Here is a 17918-nt window from a genome sequence, read left to right as displayed (position 1 = left end):
TCAGAGAAGGGAAAATATAATTGTCTAGGGGAGGTCTAACATATTTTGGGCAGTGACTGAAGCCCTGGTTGGGTTTAGTAGATTTATCTGGCTACAGTGAACCAGGATAACAAATCCCCACTTATCTCTGAAGATGGTGGAAACTCAAGTCATTCCATGTTTATCTGATGCCTGGAAGAGGGAGGGTGGTGAGGGCCAGGGATTTTATTATATTTATTTATTTAATCTTATTTTATTTAAAAAATTTTTTTTATTGAATCATAATTGATGTGCTGGGGATTTTAATTTGGGCTTTCTTTTTCAGCTTGGAGTCATTAGATGGTGGAGGAAAGCAAACAGCTACAAATGAACTGACATGGGAGATAATTTATTGGACAATGCCCCTGGGCAAAGGGAGGGATGTGATCACAAATGAGGATATAGGCCTCAGATAGGAAGAAAAGATGAAAGCATCTGTATCAGTCACATGTTATCGGTCCTCTTAGTCTAGGTTATGTCATTGTAACAATCCTCAAATCTCAAGTCCCCAAATCTTAAAACTACTGAGATTTTTCCTGTTTGTGTTACATGTTCACCGTAGTTTGGCAGACTACACTCTTCAAAGGAACAAGCGGACAGTCAACCAGCAACTCGAATGTGAGTGGTCCTTGTGCCAGAGGGAAGAGAGAGCTCTGTAGAGTGTCACTTTGGAGATTCTGGCTTAGATGTTACTTCCTCTAGCAACTCACTGGCCAGAATTAGTCACCTGGTCCCATCCAACCACCAAGGGGCCAGAAAGTGCAATCCTACTGTGTGCTTGAAGACAGAGAATTGGAATTTATTTGGTGAGCAGTACTGGTGACCCCTATAGCATTTTATCCCAGAAAACCTTTGGTTCTAGAAATCATGCAGAATGCCAAGGCTGGAAAGAACCTCAGAGACAAGTCAGTGTTACCTTGATCACAGACAGCAGGTAGCAGAATGACCGGAAGCCAGACCTCCTGTCTTCCTACCCCTGTGCTCCATAGCAGCCTGAGACTGCTGAGGTTTTATCTGCAGCTGGATTAAGAACTATTTGGAGTGTACACCCTTCACCTTGGTCAGACATTTGTTAACGCTTTTTGTCCCCTCAAATGTTAATTGTGTCCTTGGCTGTTGTCAGTTCTACTGTGACGTCCATCAGAATTAAATTTGCTTTCTTCCAAGAGGTCATCTCGGCCGATGAAACATCCAGATGCAGAAGCCTCTGTAGCATTTTGTGGTCTCCCAGCCTGATTCTGACCAAGCATGGGACCAGCAGGTTTCGAACATTCTCCACACTTCACCTCCATTTCTCATGGGAGCTTCTGTTACATACTTATCTCCTCCTGGATGCCTTGCCTGACCTACCAGGCTAGGTTAAGTGATGCCTCTGTGTTCCCAGGCTTCCTTCTGTCATAGTACTTTGACGAGGACACTTGTCACACCTGGAAACACCATAATACTGAGCAGATAGATCCCAGCTTGAGGTGGCCTCTGCAGTGTCAGGAACTGTCCACGAACCCCAACGGGGCTTTCTGCACAGCCATGACCTATCTCCGGAGGACAGCCAGAAAGGGACAAGAGACTCAGGCTCATGAGGGTCATGGATCTCTAATAAAAAATTATGGCAACCTCAGTCAGACACAATATAATGATTATAGTCATGTAAGACTGCCTCTCACAATGGGTCCTTATCACGTTTTTTGCTTGGAAAGTGTAAGCTTCTTAGAAGTGATGTATCAGCGCACTGGATAGTGCGCCGCTTGGGAAGCGTGGCAGGTTCGGATCCCACATGCAGACCGGTTCCTGCTCACTGGCTGAGCGAGGCGCGGGAGCAACACCGAGGGTTGCGATCCTGTTGCCGGTCCCCGGTCCGGTACGGGGGCAACACTGAGGGTTGCGATCCGTTGCCGGACACGGAAAAAGACAAAAGACAAAAAAAAAAAAAAAAGAAGTGATGTATCAGGGCAAAAGAAAAAAAAAAAACCAAGAAAAAAAATGCAAACTTTGCTCCTTCAGTTGCTAGCAAGCCAGGAGGATGAACTTTAGGAGCTGGGGCAATTAGGAAGTGGTGGCTGCATTGCAATTGTGACTGTAATCATAAGGAAGAGGAGCTAAGGAATTACAGGAAAGAATTTAGGACAACAGTTTTCAAATTTTGCTGTAGGAATCACCTGTACAATAAACACTATGCAGCCTTTAAAAAAAAATTTAGATTTAGATGTTTAGATAGGGAAAAACTTCTATATTTCTAGGTAAAGGAAAAAAAAGAACATTAATAGGTTATACAGTGTCCTATCACTTATGTTGAAAAAAAGTTTGGAAGTGTTGTATAAACATATATTTGTATGTTTGTAAAGTTATACAAGAAACTGATAAATGGTTGTCTCCTGGGAAGGAAACTGGGAAGCTGGGGAAAAGCAGGATCACTTTAGTTAATCTTTTGAATTTTGTGCCATTTCTAAGTATCACCATTTAAAAAATCAACTACAGTGTGGTACCTGGAACAGAAAAAGGGCATTAGTGGAAAAATGATGAAATCAGAATAAAGTTTGTAGTCTATTTAGTAGTATTACACTAATGTTAAATTTCTTAGTTTTGACAAATGTGCCAAATGTACCTTTTATGGTGGTTGTGTTTTCTGGTTTATAATTTCATCCTACCCATTTCTCCCACTACTGGAACTCACACAGAAAACTTAACTTCTGGCATTTCCTGTTTCCTGTGCCTGGTGTGTCTTTCTCTTCTTGACCTTCTTGACTTGTCTTTTAAGGCCAAGTTCACCAGTTACTTGCTCTACAAATCTTTCCTAGACCTCCCCCTCAGTGCTCTTCTAAGACATGGTATCTATATTAGAACTTGTGACAAATGGTTTTCTATTGGTTTAGATTTCTTTCTACCAACTAGGTTCCACAGGAAGCAGACTCTAGATGAAAACTAGATGCAGGTAAGTTTTTTAGGGATTAACACCTGTGGAAAGGAAGGAACCCAAGATTGGGCAGAGAGAGAAGCCTGGCTGTAAGGCACTCCTAACAAAAGCCTCAGCAGACCCCACAGGGAGCTCTGAAGCTAAGATGACTTTCAAAGTTGTCCCAAATTGGGGTAAGAGGGTTAGGGACCTTAGACCTCTAGCCCATTAATCACAGGATGTGGACTAACCAGGAAAGGAAGCATGACTCTGGCCAAGGCAGCTCTCTTCAGTAGGGGCACTTCCCAGAGGGCCAACCAGCTGGGGGGTCTGTCAGCAACACTTCTAGCAGCTGGGAGAATAAATCCTACATTTTTGAAGGAGAGGTGCACTACATCTACTATATGTAGTCTCCCACCCCACTATAATTATATTTTATAACTGTATTCCCAGTGCAAGGACTAAAAAAGAATGTTCTGATTGGAAAGACTGAAAGTACTTTGACTCTCTGAAGGCAGAAGCCTGGACCACAGGACAACATGATGTTCTTTACTACACTAAGAACCAAATATGTTTTGTCCTATCACCCAGTTCCTATAATGGCGTGAAAAATAAAGCTCCCCTTTCGTTAGAGGTTTACTGAAAAGTTCACCCCCCTTCGGTAATGAATACACTCATGGCAAAAGATTTTGTTTTTTTCTTTCCTTTTTTTTGTTTTTTTTAACCAGTAAGGGGATTGTAACCCTTGGCTAGGTGTTGTTTGCACCACGCTCAGCCAGTGAGCAGCACACCGACCATCCCCACATAGGATCCGAACCTGTGGCCTTGGCGCTATCAGCACCGCACTCTCCCCAGTGAGCCACAGGGCCGGCCCAAGATTTCGTTTTCCAAGAATGACATTTCTTAATAACTTTCCAGGTCTTTTATCTTTTCAAGCAAATGAATACATTTATTAACATGGTAAGTTTTTTTTAAACATGGTAGGGTTTTGACCTCAAATACTTGTCAGGTCTACTACTCAAATGAACTTATAGCTGGACAACGTATGAACCTTGAAGATGCCTCTTCCCTGTCCACTTTAGGGTTCAATGCAGACAGTTCCACGCTTCCACCCCCAAGCCCCCAAAGGACCTTGGCAAATATCGCTTTCATTTTATGCCCAGAATTCCCTGAAATGCACCGACTTGTAAAGAATACCAAGATCTCTTCTCCTATTCTAGGTTCTATGTCAAATAAAGCTGAGTTAGGTTGTCCAAACAAACTCACCAGACAGTTTACATCAGATAATGTATCACATAAAATTTAAATTTCGAACAAAATACATTTCTCCTCCTTTGGTCTCACACAGAAATTAAAGTCCCCGAATATGCATATAAACAATACTATCCTCCATCCCATCCCTTCTCCGGATTCATCAGTCCTAGCCAGATCAGGCCCATCTACATTTCCAGTTGAAGTCTGGTCCCTTCTTCAGCAGTGCTGCAGGAGATGTCTTCTAGAATTCTTCTAGGAATGCAGCTCCTTCAGCATCTCCAGAGCTGGAGAATTCCAACTCTGAGTCTCATGTGTCACACACAGACCCAAAGTTCCAGGGAGCTATCAGGTCACACAAGAAAGAGCAAAGCACCTCAAAATTTAGAAATAACAACCAACCCAGGAACAAATGTGACTGCTGCAAGAGCTTACAATCTAGGCCCTAATTCCTGTATGTGAGCATTTTCCAAATAAAAGTTACTTCCCCAAACAAAAACATTTAACAGTCAAGACTCATTGAGGTCATCAACCACAGACCATAGCAGAAACGTAGTGTAAGTGAGGACAGAGCGTAGACAGAGGAAAAAAGAGAAAACAAAGGCTCTCTGGTTACAGCTTCTCCAGGGTGTCAGCCAATCTCCATCAGTTGACCAGAATCCATTGGCTGTTAACCTAAAGCACAAGTGGGAGAAATTCATCATCAAGAGGTTAATCCCGCGGGGAAAACACACCAAAACCCCTCACGAATTCAACCACACAGGACGCCTCCCCTTCGGGATGCAGTTTGACTCATTCCAGTCTTCTAGCAAAATCTGGGCTCCTCCAACGGCCTTCCCTCTGACGTTCTCTATTTCTACTTCCTCGGGAGAAATGGCCTATATTGTCTGATTCCGTTCCCTCAGCGATTTTTTTTGCTCACGATTCTACAATGATTCTATCCACTGTGACCTTAGGTTACAACCAACACACATCAAGCCCAAACCAAGCCTACCTCACTTTCCAAATCCCCCACGTGAACGACAGTTTCAGTGGTACCTACCGCCACCTCCTACATGAAAACTGGGCACGCTCTTCCTCTCCCCTCCCCCACCTCCCCTCCCCGTGGATCTTCGTTAAATCCTTTCTCGATGATCCCCGAGTTCGCGGCGACTGTCCCGACTCCCGCCCTTACCGCCGATCCCGCCTCAAGACGACTCGCTCTTCTCTATCCGCCGGACCAGCTCGACCAGCATCTCTGCCATCTTCGCGACCTCCTTGGCCTTCTCCTCGGCCTTGTCGCCCCTCTTCGTCCCCCTGCCCTCGACCCCGTCGTCTGGGCTCTGCAGATGGTTCAGGGCGCTCTCCTCCGACGCCTCCACCTGGGTCTTGATCTGGATGAGCATATTGTCCATCTCCCACAACTTGCTCCTGTTCCGCATGGACGCCCTCCCGTGCTCGCGGGTGAGGGACGCGATGTCCTCCCGCATCTCGTTGATGACGGGAAGCAGAAACTGCTCGAAGTCCTCCTCGGGCTCCAGCACCTCCACCTCCTCCGGCTCCGCCAGCTCGACGACGTCCAGGGGCCGCATCCTGTCCTGCAGCTTCGGAGCCGCGGTAGCGACGTCTGCTGGAGAGATAAAACGGACACTCGCTACGCTTAGCAACAGAGCGCCAGAATATTCTTTCAAACTTTTACCCTTTACAACTTTTTTTTCCTCAGAGATGCCACGGAAAGAGGCGACTTACGAGCAGAGAAGCGGCGAACAAAATGGAGTCCCAGCCGTCAACCAGCGCTCTGCGCGTTGCGACGCCTTTCACGACACGGGCGTGCCTCTTTACTGTCATGCGCGCGGTGTGGGCGCGTGCACGTCAACACTCGGAGACGCGGCCGCGCGTGCGCTTTGGCTCTTTCCCGCTTCCTCGTGGGTCGGTGCTCCACATCTCTGCCACCCTGCGTCTGCGGGGGTGACCGCTTCCGGGTGCCCCATCCCAGAGGGTTTCTTGGGTTCAGGAGTTTACATTAAAAAAAGATTTTCACGCTAGAAGAGGAGGATCACATGTGACGTAGTCAAAGGTTGAGACGTGCCCGGGCTGACGCTTATAGCCCGTTCCTCTTGAGCTCGGCGACCCGACCCTCTCAGTCATGTTAAAGTGTAGTTGTCGGTCTGTCTTGCATTGCCGTCGGAAGTGTCCGGGTGTCTTCACCAGCCCGGCCGCCCCACACCCCGGGGGAAGAGGCCTGGTCTGAGTCACCTGAGGCCCCAGCCGCCCTGAAGCTTCAGGATTCCAGGGGCCCTGCGGTCCTCAGCTCTGTGTCCCCAGCGCCCCGGGCAGAGCTCGGCACAGGCTGATGAATTTGTGTTAACGTTAACTCAACACGAAAATTTAAGGGAAGATAACTTAACTTTCTAGCCTGTTACCCAGTCCCCCAAACAGCAATAAATATCTCAGGAACCAGTTTGCAAAAGTGTCACTGATGTGGCTTCTGTTTTCCAGTCTGTTGAAGGGACACAGGTCAGTTTTGAATATAGCAGAGTTAAGGATTAAGAGAAACAAAAGCATGTCTTTTGTTTAGATTTTTCTCAGGTTCCTTATATTTTGGTTGCTCTTTTAAAAATCCAACTTTTGGGCTTTCTTTATATATTAGAGGCAGCTAGCTCATAATTTTTTTTTTTTTTTGGTGAAAATGGAAGTCAGCTTTTATTTAGGAATAATGCTGACCTGAAGAGAGATGTTAGGCTACCCTATCTCTTTTGGGAAGCCAGAAGGCGAGTGGCCAGACTAAAGCCATGTCAAAGACACGGGTTTACTGAGGGGTTTTTAAAGAGGGGGTTGAAGGAATGGATCGTGGGAAGTGACAAGCAGGAGGGAGGGGGACATGAGCCGTGGGGGCTCCGTGCAAGGAGCCAGGTGCAAGGTCTCTCCAAGACTCCATCTGGTTTCTGCTCCCATCCTTGATGTTATCTCAGGGTCCTGATTCAGGACGAAATCAGCATAGCTTTACTGATGTCTTGGGGTCTGGACATAAGTGGTGTCTTGTAGCAAGTCTGCAGTTCCAGGCTGATTGTTCTAAAGTGTTCTCCTAACCCATTTTTCTGTTTAGAGCTTTATTAATTTCTTCTTCAGTTTGGTTCAGGAGATCCTTGAGAGGTGCCCTTTTCTGCTGGCTTTCAGGCTCTGATCTCTTCCATCTGCAGCTCCAGAAAGGAAGGATGGCTTTTTGTATCCTGCTCACAGCGACATAACTGTAGGGGTCAAGGGAAAACGTCACCCCTAAAGGTTCATTAATAAAAATCACTGACAAATTTAGAACAATAGGGAGAAAAGCCATAACAAATTTTATTATTTAACTGCTAGGGGAAGACAAAGCACAGGGGCATCACAAGAGAGTAATGTTCCTTTATAAGTTTTTTGTATGAATAAAAATAAATGGTTCAATAATGAGGTAACACTACACGCTTATCAGAATAGTCAAAATTCAGAACACAGACAACACCAAATGCTGGCGAAGATGTAGATAAACAGAAATTATCATTCCTTGCTGATCGGAATGCAAAATTTTACAAGCACATTGGGAGACAGTTTGGTAGTTGCTTACAAAACTAAATCATACTCTTACAATATGACCCAACATCACACTCCTTGGCATTTATCCAAATGAATTGAAAACTAACGTCCATCCACAAACCTGCCCATGGATGTTTATACCACCTTTATTTGTAGTTGCCAAAACTTGAAAGCAACCAAGATGTCCTTCAATAGGTGAATAGATAAACTGTGGTACACCCGTATAGTGGAATATCGTTCAGCACTAAAAAGAAATGAGCTATCAAGCCATGAAAAGACATGGAAGAACTGTAAATGCATATTACTAAGTGCAAGGAGCCAATCTGTACGGTTACTGTATGATTCCAACTATGCAACATTCTAGAAAAGGCAAAACTACGGAGACAGTGAAAAGATCAGAGGTCCAGCGGGAAGGGAGGGATCAATACGTGGAACATGGGATTTTTAGGACAACAGAACTACTCTGTATGATACCACAGTGGTGGATACATGTCATTATACATTTGTCTAAGCCCATAGATAGTGTAACACCAAAAGTGAACCTGAACGTAAACTATGCAATTTGGGTGATATGATGTGTGAACGTAGGTTCATTGACTGTAACAAGTGTGCCACTCTGATGCAGGGATGTTGATGGTGGGGGAGGCTGTGCGTGGGGGCGGGAGGGCAGGAGGTGTATGGGAACTCTCTGTACTTCCTGTTCAACTTTGCTGTGAACCTAAAACTCTGTAAAAAATAAAATCTGTTTAAAAGGGGAGGGCAATAAACAGCTCCCACCAGGCATATGAATTGAAACACAATTCCTCTTCCCTAGAATGGCAAATTCCTTTCCATAGCTTGGGCCCCACCCATCCAGGTTCTTTCGTGCGGGGAAGAAAACACAAAGTGCATGACATTCATTAGGGACCTGATCTCTGGCATTTCTTTGTTTTCTTTTTCATTAATTTCTGTCCTTATATTTATTATCTCCTTTCTTTGGTTTATTCTGTGTTCCTTTAACTTCTTAGGTGAAACTCTTAACTTACTAATGCTTTTCTTTTCTTTTTCTTCAAGATTTAAGATCTTGAATTCCATCAGGTATGACTTTAGCTGTATGACACAAATTTTGACATTCGTTTTTATTATTATTTCATTCTAAGTGTACTTTTATTCCCACTATGATTTTTTTTTGATCCATAAATTATTAGAACTATGTGCTACGGTTTGAGTGTTATCGCAGAATTCATGTGTTGGAAATTTGGTCCCCAGCGTGAAGGTGTTGGGAGGTAGGACTCTTAAGAGGTGATTGAGTCATTAAGAGGAATTAATGCCACTCTCTTAGGAGAACATAACCTGGTTAATTCTCTCTGGAGTGAGTGGGTTCTCGCTCTTGTGGGACTGGATTAGTTACATGACAGCAGGTTGTTATAAAATGAGGCTGCCCCTCCTGTTTTGCCTCTTTTGCATGCACATGCTTGTTTTTTTGCTTTTCTGCCATGGTATGATGCTGTATGGAAGCCACCAGAAGCTGCCACTGTGCCCTTGGACTTCCCAGCCTCCAGAAACAGGAGCCAAGTAAACTTCTTTATATATTTCCCTGTCTCAGTGTAGTGGATTGAATTATGTCTCCCCCCAAACCCACTGAAACTTGAATTGTGTTCTCCAAATTTTATATATTAGAAACTTAGCCCCCACTGTGACTGTTAAGAGGGTGGGAAATCCTATTATGGTAATTGCAAGGTGAGGCTTTGAAGAGGTGATTGGATTGTAGGACCCTGCAGTAGTGAATGGATTAAAAATGGTGGTTGGGGCGTGGTTCTGAGGGCTTTAAAAGAAGAGAAGAGTCTGTCTCTCTGCTTCTACCATCTTGCAATATGAGACCCCCTTGGTCACTGTTGCCACCCTCAGGTGGACTTTGGACTTCCCAGCCTCAGAAACTGTAAGCAATACACATCGTTTTTCTTTATAAATCACCCAGTCTCAGGTATTCTGTTATAGCAACAGAAAATGGACCAAAACACTCCTTTAAAATTTTCAACCATGGGCCGGCCTGGGGAGCGTGGTGGTGCTCCTGCCGAGGGTTCGGATCCCACATACAGACCGGTTCCCGCTCACTGGCTGAGCGAGGTGTGGGAGCAACACTGAGGGTTGCGATCCCGTTGCCGGTCCCGGTCCGGTACGGGCGCGACACTGAGGGTTGCGATCCGTTGCCGGACACGAAAAAAGACAAAAAGGAAAAAAAAAATTTTTCAACCACATAAGGACTGTTTATGCTGATTTCAAAATTGCATTCTGCTTAGAGATGGAGTTCTGTCTGATACTAATTCTTTGAAATTTAAGATTTGCTTTATTGCCTGTGCACGTTTAGCATATTTTACATGTGTGCTTGAGGAGAATGAGCATTCTCCAGTTATTGGGAGCAGGACTTCATGCATGTCCACCACCTCCTGCCTCTATTTTTGCAATAGCTTCCTGTTTTTGCCTTGCTCTTCTGTAGTCTAACCGCTGCACAGCTCCCATTTCTTTGCTGCTCTGCAGAGTTTCTGTCTGGAATCATTTTTCTTTCTCTTGAGTAAATTCTTTAGAAATTATTTAGAAATTAGCAAAGTCAAAGATGCAGTTTTGCACACCAGTTTGGCTATGGGCAACCCCAGGGCATCATTAACCGTCACCTAAGAACAAACAGAGGTACAAATAAAACCAGGCAGTTTCAGCCAATAAATGATGTGACAATGTGGAATTTCCCCAAGCTGGTAACTGGACAATAGTTTGTCTCGAACCAAGTGAGGCAAGGCAGGGCCATGTAGGGGAAGAACTGGAACTCTGAGTCCTATAATTTGGGTCCAAACCTTGCAGAGAGGAGCAGACAAGAGAGTTTTTATTCCCTCTTGATGCCTTGGGAGGGGGGTGATGTTGAGGGCCCAGTGAGAGAGGCTTGGAGCACAGAGCAGCCTTTAATGAATCCCAGAGAGAGCACAGCCCCTGGACACCCATGAGCCCTCTGGGATGATTGAAGCTGCTTACAAACCTGAGGTCTGAGGAGCACCGGTATGGTGTTGGAGGCCCTGACTGTAGATGCTCAGAGGCTGAGCTGCTCCACTGCCCAAAGTTGAGAGAAGTCTGGTGTTATAAACTGAATGTTTGTATACCCCCAAATTCATATGCTGAAATCTTAACCATCAATGTGATCGTATTTGGAGATGAAGTAATTAGGGTTAGAATTGAGGGTGGGGCCCCATGATGGGATTAGTGCCGTTACAATAGGACACAAGAGCTTGCTCTCCATTCTGCTGTCTGCCACGAGGATAGAATGAGAAGAAATCCATCAAACCAGGAAGAGAGCCCTCACCAGACACTGGATCTGCTGGTGCCTTGATCTTTGACTTCCAGCCTCCAGAACTGTAAGTGTCTATTGTCTAGGCCACTCAGTCTGTGGCAATTTGTTACAGCAGCCTCAGCAAACTAAGACGACCGGGGCTGCCCCTAAGGATGCTGCTGTTTGCACCATCGGCCCAGAAGTGCACAAACTGTCATGTTTTCCCCACTTTCTGTTTTGCTGCTTCTCCAGAGCCTTGAACAGCTTGACCAAGCCAAAGCCTGAAGTTGCTATAAATGTATGGGGAGAGTGGGAATATATACATGGTCCAAAAGCTTTATCTTGCTACTGGGAGATAGAGCAGGGAGAGTAGGGGATAAAGCTATCTTGGCGATGGTGAAGTGTAATGAGTAGTTTATTTTGATGGCTCAGTAAAGAAATATAGGCTTGTTTATGAGTATTAGGGGGGAAAACACCAGGAAATTACTAGAAACTTTGAAAAGACTAGTAGAGCTTTCAAAGTAATGAGGGGAAGAGAATAAGATAGAAATCTAGATGACTGAAAAAGAAAAATGAAAAGAGAAAACAATAAGCAAAATACATTATAAATAGGAAACAGAAGGAATAAAATCTGAGCAGTGAGCATACTAACCTTTCTTAGATAGAATCTGGCAGCTGAAGTTAAAACTAAAATCCAGGTGTGATTTACAAGAAATACACCTGAAGTGAAGTCACAATGCAAGTATAAACATTAAGGAATAAAGTAGAATTTAAGGTCAGATGTGTCAAACAGAAATAAGAGGGTCATTAAAAAATATGATTTACAAAGAGGTAATATGTCTCAGTTATCTATTGCTGTGTTCATGACACCACAAAACTTAATGGTTCAACACCAAAACAATTGTTTGCCACAACTCTGTGGGCTAGGGGTTTGGGCAGGGCTCAGCTGGTTGGTTCTTCTGCTTCATATAGTATCTCCTGGAGTCACTTGCTCAGCTGCTTTGAGCTGCTGCTGGCTGGGATGGGCTGAAAGACCCAGAAAGGTCTCACTCACTGTCTGGGGTCTTAGGTGGGGTGTTTGGAATGGCCAGGGGCTTTCTCTTTTACTCTCATTACCTTGGTGAGAAGGATTTGTATGCTGCCTTTGGATGTCAGGGAAGCTGGAAAATGTGGTTCCCAGTAGGAAGCCACTTCTCATCTGAAACCAGTTTATATCATGGAGGGGAAGAATGGATGTTGGTAGACTGCTAACCATCTCTCCCACAATCAAAAACATCCCCATATTATTTAAGCCAGTTTGAGCTAGGTTTTGTACAGTCTGGATTATACAACAGGAGCTGTTGGATATGAAGTGTAAATTTATTTTATTTTTATTTTTATTTATTTTTTTCTTTTTTGTGACTGATAAGGGGATTGCAACCCTTGGCTTGGTGTCGCCCACACCATGCTCAGCCAGTGAGCGTACCGGCCATCCCTATATAGGATCCAAACCCGTAGCGGGAGCGCTTCTGCGCTCCCAGCGCCGCACTCTCCCGAGTGAGCCACAGGGCTGGCCCTGAAGTGTAAATTTAAACTTGTTTTATCTTTTAAATTTTTTACATTTATATTTTTCACATTTTTGTATTTTTCTTTTTAACATTTTAATATATTTTTTTTGTCCTTTTTGAGACCAGCCGCACCACACTCAGCCAGTGAGCACTGTGAGCACACCGGTCATCCCCATATAGGATCCGAACCCATGGCGGGAGCGCTGCTGCACTCCCAGCGCCGCACTCTTCCGAGTGTGCCACAGGCTCGGCCCAACATTTTAATATTTTTTGTGAAAATAATATGTATATAACATTACTGTATTCATATTATCATATGAAAATTATTCATATTGTCATATATAATCACATGAAAATTTGCCACACTGCATGCCCCAAACCCTGCAGGGGGGGGGGGGGACAGTGCACCACAATGTTACTTAAGTAATATTTAACTAGTTAAGTACTTAACTATTAATAGCCTACTAACAGAAGGCTATTAGTAGGCTACTTCACTGTTTGGCTAGGTATGCCATGTATTCATGACATATTTAACCTTGAATTTTCCAATGCAGTATATTTATTGAAAAAAATCAGTGTATGTATGAATGGACCCATGCAGTTCTAACCTGTGTTGTTTAATGGCTTGCTGTATATAAAATATAGTTTCAGGACTGGCTGGTTAGCTCGCTTGGTTAGAGTGTGGTGTTGATAACAGTAAAGTCAAGAGTTCAGATTCCTTTACCAGACAGCTGCCAAAAAAATGTATGTGTGTATGTATAACTATAGAATAATTTTAAAGGAAACTCACATATAACCATCAACCAGACCAAGAAAGAAGACCCGAGGGCTGGTCCATGGCTCACTTGGGAGAGTGCGGTGCTGATAACACCAAGGCCACGGGTTTGGATCCCTATATAGGGAGTCTGGTTAGCTCACTTGGGAGAGCATGGAGCTGACAACACCAAGTCAAGGGTTAAGATCCCCTTACCAGTCATCTTTAAAAAAAAAAAAAGAAAGAAAAGAAAAAGAAAACCCAGCAAACACTCCCAGAAATCCAGGTGTGCTCCTTCTTATTCCAGCTCTGCCCTCTCTCTGCTAGAGGAAACCCCTCTCGTGATTTTTTGATTAGTTATTTCTTCACTTTCTTTATTGTCTTATCACCTATGAGTGCAATAATAAAGAATGTGATATCGTTTTCTCCATGTTTGAGCTTAATGTAAATGGAATCATAATTATTCTTTTTTTTTCTTTTTGGCTGCTGGCTTGTACAGAGATCCAAGCCCATCCCCTTGGTGATATAAGTCTGTGCTCTAACCAGCTGAGCTAACTGGTTAGATAAGTCTGTGCTCTAACCAGCTGAGCTAACTGGTTAGATAAGTCTGTGCTCTAACCAGCTGAGCTAACTGGCCAGCCCTCATATTACTTATTTGCATCTTGCTTCTTTTGCTCAATGGCCGGGTACTTCAAAATGTTCGTGGAAGAATGGAGTTACAAGATAACATGAATCTTTCATGAACTTTCTGAAGATCCCCCATATTATCCTGTATGCACGTATTTATCTATGTGTCTATCTACCTACCCGAGAGTCACCTGTGTTGGTGCAGGCTGGAGTAGTTCACTCATTTTGATAATCCTATGCACGGCTTCTTAAATTTGAGTGTGCATCAGAATAACCTGGAAAGCTTGTTGAAACACATTGCTGGGCACACTTGTAGAGTTTCTGACTTATTTGGTCTGGGATAGGGTCCAAGAATTTGTATTTCTAACAATGTCCCAGGTGATGCTGGCACTGCTGGGCTGGGGGCACACTTTGAGACCCACTGTTCTATGATATCTCTGAATGAATGTACCAGTCTTGACTTATGCACGTGCTCTTGACGGACCTTTGGGTGGTCTCCAATTTACAGTTATGAGCCATGCTGTATGAACAATGTTATGTATTCTTGTGCACATGTACGTGATTTTTTTCTTGGTTACACACCTAGAACAGAATTGCTGGGTGTAGAGTATGCAGAAGTGTGACTTTAGAAGATCATGCTAAACTATTTCCTGTTTGCTCCTTCACTTTACTCTCACACTGGAGGTGTGTGAGGGTTTCTTTGACTGCCCACTAACACATATTTTTAATTTTTTAAATAAAAAATATGGCAGATGTGAAATAGTCTTACTGTGGCTCTAATTTGCATTGACCTGATTGCTAGTGAGTTTGAGCATCTTTTCACATGTATATCGACCACTGCAATTTCATCTGGGGGATACTTGCGTATGATGTGAGGGAGGGTCACATTTCTTTTGGTTCTAAGTGGATAAGCAGTTGTCACAGCACCTCCGCCACACAACCCCTCTTCCCCACATGAGGCATCCCACCTCTCTCACGTCAGCTTCCATGTGTGCACAGTCCTGGTTCTGGGCTCTCTATTTGCTATGGTCTGAATGTGTGTGTCCCCCACAAATTCATATGCAGAATCCTAACCCCCAAGGTGATGGTGTTAGGAGGTGGGGCCATTGGGAGGTGATTAGGTCATGATGGTGGCGCCCTCATGAATGCAATTAGTGCCCTTATAAAAAGACCCCAGAGAGCTGCCTCCCCCTTTCCACTACGTGAGGACACAGAAAGAAGGTGCTATCTATGAACCGGGAAATGGGCCCTCACCAGACACTGAGTCTGCCAGCACCTTGATCTTGGACTTCCCAGGCTCCAGGCCTGTGGGAAATTTTCTGCTGTTTATAAGCCACCCAGTCTATGACATTGTTATAGCAACCTGAAAAGACTAACACATGTACTTATCAATAAATCTTAGAATCATCTTGTCAAATTCCACAACAAACCTGTTGGGATTATGCTTTTCAGTGAGCAACATAGTTTATTGGGAGTTGTGTTGGTTTTATTTTTTTATTTTTTTGTTCTTTTTGAGACTGGCCGCACTGCGCTCAGCCAGTGAGCGCTGTGAGCGCACCGGTCATCCCTATATAGGATCCGAACCCGCGGCGGGAGCGCTGCTGCACTCCCAGCGCTGCACTCTCCCCAGTGCGCCACGGGCTCAGCCTGGGAGTTGTGTTGGTTTTAAAAAAATAATAAATGGATGTTGGACTTTAGTAATGGCTCTATTGTGGATGGGTTTTCTCCTTTACTCTCTGTTCTCACTCTTCTCAGTGGAGGGAGCTGGAGGGACCCTGCCAGAGGAAGTGGCTTTCCTGCAGCTTCTGGCCTGGCCTGGATGGGTATGGGCGCTGTGGGTGACGGCACTTCCAGTGGGTGTGGTCCTTCTACAGCCTGGCAGCTCTCACTGGGGTTAACCTTTCTGCAGCATTCCTGGCAAGGAAACCAAGCCCCCGTGAAGCCTCTGTGCTCTAAAGGGCTCCTGCCCCACTGTCCCGTGCCCTGTCCACTGCCGCACAAGCATGTCCCAGCTTGCCCAGCAACTCCAGCCCAGCTCCTGACCGGCCAAACCAGAGAAACTCTCTGTTATCCAGTGGCCAAAACCCACCTTCTCCAAGAAGGTCTGAATCCTTCCAAGTTTGTCCTTCCCTGGGTACTTTCCTTCAGCCCTAGGGTACCATCTAATTTCTTTATATCTTATAGTTTACTCTTTAAAACCGCTTAAAATTGACGTAATTCACTTACCATAAAACTCATCTTTCAAAGTGCACAGCTCAGTGGTTTTAAGTACATCCACAAAGAGGTGCCACCATCACCAGTATCTAATTCCACAATTTCATCGTCCCAAAGGGTCCCTGTGCCTGCAAGAGGCCACTCCCGTTCTCTCCTCCCCCGCTCCCTGGCAATCACTCGTCTGTCTTTGGTCTCTATAGATCTGGCTATTCTGGACATTTCGTACAAGTGGAATCATACAGTGTGTGGCCTTTTGTGTCTGGCTTCCTTCATTCAGCGTGCTGTTTTCAAGGTTCATCCATGTCGTGACATGTGTCAGTACTTCATCCCTTTTATCTCTGGATTAGATTCCATTGTATGAACATACCACATCTTGTTTATCCATTTATCTGTTGATGGACAGGTGGGTTGTTTTCAGCTTTTGGCTTTTGTGACCAATGCTGCCGTGAACATAGGTGTACAGGTTTTTGTGTGGATGGATGTTTTCAATTCTCTTAAGCATAAACCTAGGAGTGAAAATTACATCTTTATGTTGTTAATAATTATATTGAACGTCCCTTGTCTCCCTGCTGTGTGGTTTCATCTCTTTGTGGACCCAGCCTGCTGCCGTGGCTCCCCTGAATGGCAGGTGGTACCCTGGGGCACAGGAGGGAGTCTGAGGCTGGAACCCCAGCTTGGTCTCACTGTACCCAAGCTCAGCGCTGCGGTGTCCTCCCCTGACCAGTGGGCATAGCCAAGCCCCATCGCAGGGCTGTCGCTGGTGCAGGAAGGCTGGAATGTGGGAGGGGAAAACCTGGACCTTGTAATGTAATTTTTATTAAAAAAAAAAAAAAAAAGAGAAAACCACAAACATGATCATTTCCTGCCATTAGCCCGCCAGATGAGCAGCTTATTCCCCCTTGGCCCATCCATGTTGCTCTTCTGGGTCCTGGGTCTGTCCCCTGACGTGGTGTCCCCAGAGGCAGCGGCCTCCACGAGGGCTCACTGCTGTGAGAAGTGAATGAAGAATGTCCGGATTTCCTGCGGGTGGATGGTGACGGTGGGGCCTCCCGGCAGCCTCGAGGGAGAGGTGGAGCCACCTGAGGGAGCAGAGGAGGTCTGTCCAGCACTGCCCCTCAGAGCTGCCTCCTCCCCAGGACGCCTGCTCCCAGCCTCTCGCTCACTGCACCTGTCTACAACCTGCTGTGGCTTCCGCGGTGACGACGGCCCTTGGCTGCCCCTCCTGTCTTGCATTTCTGCCCTTCCCTGAGGGCCCAGCCCACGGTGAAGGGTAATAATAAGCTGGTCCTGGCCCCACTGGCCTCATTTCCCCGTGGAGTGTTGCACCCAATGCCTAAGTGCTTTCTGAGACCATTTGGTAAAACCTGCCCTTTCCCTCACTAGACCCCACTGAAGTCATGCCCTGGGGTTCGCCCTCAGAAGGGGCGCCTGTGGGCCGGCCCGGTGGCGCACTGGATAGTGCGCCGCTTGGGAAGCGCGGCGGCGCTCCCGTCCGAGGGTTCGGATCCCACATACAGACCGGCTCCCGCTCACTGGCTGAGCGAGGCGCGGGAGCAACACCGAGGCTTGCGATCCCGTTGCCGGTCCCCGGTCCAGTACGGGGGCAACACTGAGGGTTGCGATCCGTTGCCGGACACGGAAAAAAGACAAAAGACAAAAAAAAAAAAAAAAAAAAAAAAAAAAAGGGGGGCCTTTTTACCCCACCCTCCCTGCCTTTTTCTTTCTCCCCTTTTTTTTTCCCCCTTTTTTTTTCCCCCTTTTTTTCTTTTTTTC

General features: G+C 45.4%; 2 protein-coding genes across 2 annotated transcripts in view; both read right to left on the bottom strand.

Annotated features, from left to right (window-relative positions):
• Nucleotides 1-3829: 3829 nt before the first annotated feature.
• On the bottom strand, nucleotides 3830-6014 carry MRFAP1 (Morf4 family associated protein 1). The gene is made up of 2 exons (XM_008573105.1): nucleotides 5334-6014; nucleotides 3830-4834 (listed from the first exon to the last, which is right to left on the bottom strand). The coding sequence occupies exon 1, from the start codon at nucleotides 5728-5730 to the stop codon at nucleotides 5347-5349; it is 384 nt and encodes a 127-aa protein (XP_008571327.1). The 5' UTR covers nucleotides 5731-6014; the 3' UTR covers nucleotides 3830-4834; nucleotides 5334-5346.
• A 10927-nt stretch (nucleotides 6015-16941) lies between these two features.
• MAN2B2 (mannosidase, alpha, class 2B, member 2) overlaps nucleotides 16942-17918 on the bottom strand; it is a 41703-nt gene continuing 40726 nt past the window's right edge. Inside the window, exon 19 of the mRNA XM_008573104.1 lies at nucleotides 16942-17224. Within this exon, the coding sequence (XP_008571326.1) occupies nucleotides 17127-17224 (98 nt within the window). The 3' untranslated portion in view covers nucleotides 16942-17126. The remainder of the gene's footprint in view (nucleotides 17225-17918) is intronic.

This window comes from Galeopterus variegatus, unplaced genomic scaffold, assembly GCF_000696425.1.
Source record: "Galeopterus variegatus unplaced genomic scaffold, G_variegatus-3.0.2 Scaffold878, whole genome shotgun sequence".
Taxonomy (NCBI): Eukaryota; Metazoa; Chordata; class Mammalia; order Dermoptera; family Cynocephalidae; genus Galeopterus; species Galeopterus variegatus.
This window is presented reverse-complemented; position numbering and strand designations above follow the sequence as displayed.

What these genes read in the sequence shown, in the direction of transcription:
- MRFAP1 (XM_008573105.1), bottom strand. Translation starts at nt 5,730, where the DNA reads ATGCGGCCCCTGGACGTCGTCGAGCTGGCGGAGCCGGAGGAGGTGGAG.